This window comes from Haplochromis burtoni, unplaced genomic scaffold (assembly GCF_018398535.1).
Source record: "Haplochromis burtoni strain Fernald_Lab_line unplaced genomic scaffold, NCSU_Asbu1 Contig_220, whole genome shotgun sequence".
Taxonomy (NCBI): Eukaryota; Metazoa; Chordata; class Actinopteri; order Cichliformes; family Cichlidae; genus Haplochromis; species Haplochromis burtoni.
The window spans coordinates 819,608-821,958 of record NW_024582581.1 but is presented as its reverse complement, the minus strand read 5'-3'; the positions used below and the strand labels follow the sequence as shown (position 1 = coordinate 821,958).

Here is a 2,351-nt window from a genome sequence, read left to right as displayed (position 1 = left end):
AAAAATCTTTGTACGTACAGGACATTTTGCATGTGCTTACATACTGTTTTCAAAACTGTTAAACTTATGGCCAAAACAATAACACAATGCAAAACTTAAAAAGACAGCAAAATTCAACAGCAATATTTTATTGAAACATATTTTAAATCTAAAAATGCAGTTTAACCAGCCACAGCTGATTCTCATTGTAGATGAACATCTACACAGGTGTTACTCCTTCAATTTCATTACAAAAGGAGACAACTGCTGAATAGGTTTGTTTTGTGACTGTAAACATGGACCCAGCCAGAAATGGAGAAGTGGCTGAAAGAGGAAGAAGAGTGGCTGGGAGGGGGCGAGGAATACGTATGCGTGGTGGAAGAAGAATAAGAGGAAGATCAAGAGCTGTAGTCTCAGATGAGATCAGAGCTACTGTAACTGATCATGTAGTAAATCATGGTCACTCAATGAGAGAGGCTGGTCAGAGAGTGCAGCCAAATCTGCAACGCTCTACAGTGGCATCTATTGTTAGAGTTTTCCGGCAAACCAACAGGTAACTTGTATTCTGCAGGGGCATTTGCACATTTCAGAAGTAAATAAGCTTTTGTGTAATTGTTGTTGCATTTCTGCTTAGGACTCAACGGTTACCTCACACAGGAGGGAGAGGACAGATTTTCACTGATGTGCAGGAAACTGCCATTGTTGATATGGTCATCAGAAACAATGGGATAAAACCCACTGAAATTAGACAAAGAGTCTTGGCAGACAACGTTACTTTCGCAAATATTCACAGTGTAAGCATAACAACAATTTCTAGAGTCCTGAAAAAACATCAGGTCAGGATGAAACAGTTGTACACTGTGCCTTTTGAGAGGAACTCTGAACATGTCAAGCAACTCAGGAACCAGTATGTCCAGGTAAGATCACAATAAAATACAGATCTGTTTTTGAACAAAACCAAACACACAACAAAGACAATTTTTACAAATTTACTACTGTAACAGCTTATGTTGCCTTGTGGATTTATGTTAGAGAGTCATGGAGATTGAAGGCAGGCAAACACACCACATTTTCATCTTTGTGGATGAGGCAGGTTTCAACTTGGCCAAAGCACGGCGACGAGGGAGGAATGTGATTGGGAAGAGAGCCACAGTGAATGTCCCGGGCCAGAGGGGTGCCAACATCACAATGTGCGCAGCAATATCCACTGATGGACTGCTGCTACACAGACCACTAATTGGGCCATACAACACTGAACGGCTCCTTGCGTTCCTGCATGATCTCTATGGAAGGGTTGTGCTAGGTGAGGAAAGGGATGCGGAGAGAAGGAATCAGCCAACATTTATAATTGTATGAGACAATGTGGCATTTCATCACTCCCGTGCAGTCACCGAGTGGTTTGCAGCCCATCCCAGAATGGAGTCTCTTTTCCTCGCACCTTACTCTCCATTCCTCAACCCCTTAGAGGAATTCTTTTCCTCATGGCGGTGGAAGGTTTACGACCATCATCCTCATTATCAAATGTCCCTCCTGGATGCAATGAATTCTGGATGCCTGGAGATATCAGCAGAAGATTGCAGGGATGGATCAGGCATTCCAGGAGATTCTTTCCTAGGTGTATTGCCCTAGATGACATAAGATGTGATGTGGATGAGAACCTGTGGCCAAATGGAGAAGACCGAGTAGATTAGCATTACTATTGTATGTGTATCAGTGGATGGTGTGTATACAAATTCTTGTATTTTGGGATTACTTAGTGCAAAAAAACCTTTGCTAGTCTTCTGGAAGAATGAGTTTATTTGAGACCTGAATAAAGTGTTTTGGTAGTTGTAGTGCATTTTGAATGTGAAATGAACTGCTTTGCCAAGCTGAAGGTCAGTTAGGAGAATTGTGTGAAGAGTTTTGCAAAAGTGACCTAAGTATTGAGAAATGTGTCCTAGCGGCTGTAAAAAACTGTAAAATGGGCTTCAGCAGAACAAATAACAAAAGCTTGCACTCTGCACTTGTTAATCCTGCAGTACAAACTTCTTTAGTATGTCTAAGCAGGTTTTAAAAAGAACAAAAATGCCTCAAATGAATAAATAAAAAGGCACTACTGCTCCCTCAAATGTAAACACCGGCCTGTGAGTGAGGTTAGTAGCTTTAATCGGCCGAGAAATGGCAGTTATTGAATCAATAAAAAATTAGTGAACTGCTTAAAACACTAAATAACTATACATAGACTGCTTGTTTAATTACATCCATTACCGCTAACACTGGATTTAATCACAAGAAAACAAAAAAAAATTTTCAACCTTTGATGGTCAGCTTTGAATTGAACTTTGTAAATAACAGTACAATGTAGTAGACCAGCGGTCCCCAACCCCCGGGCC

The 2,351-nt window shown here is 40.8% G+C and overlaps 1 protein-coding gene across 1 annotated transcript; it reads left to right on the top strand.

Annotated features, from left to right (window-relative positions):
* Positions 1–274: 274 nt before the first annotated feature.
* Positions 275–1,711, top strand: LOC121815455. Its single transcript, XM_042226620.1, has 3 exons — positions 275–532; positions 614–896; positions 1,012–1,711. The coding sequence occupies exons 1-3, from the start codon at positions 276–278 to the stop codon at positions 1,333–1,335; spliced, it is 864 nt and encodes a 287-aa protein (XP_042082554.1). The 5' UTR covers position 275; the 3' UTR covers positions 1,336–1,711.
* Positions 1,712–2,351: the final 640 nt, after the last annotated feature.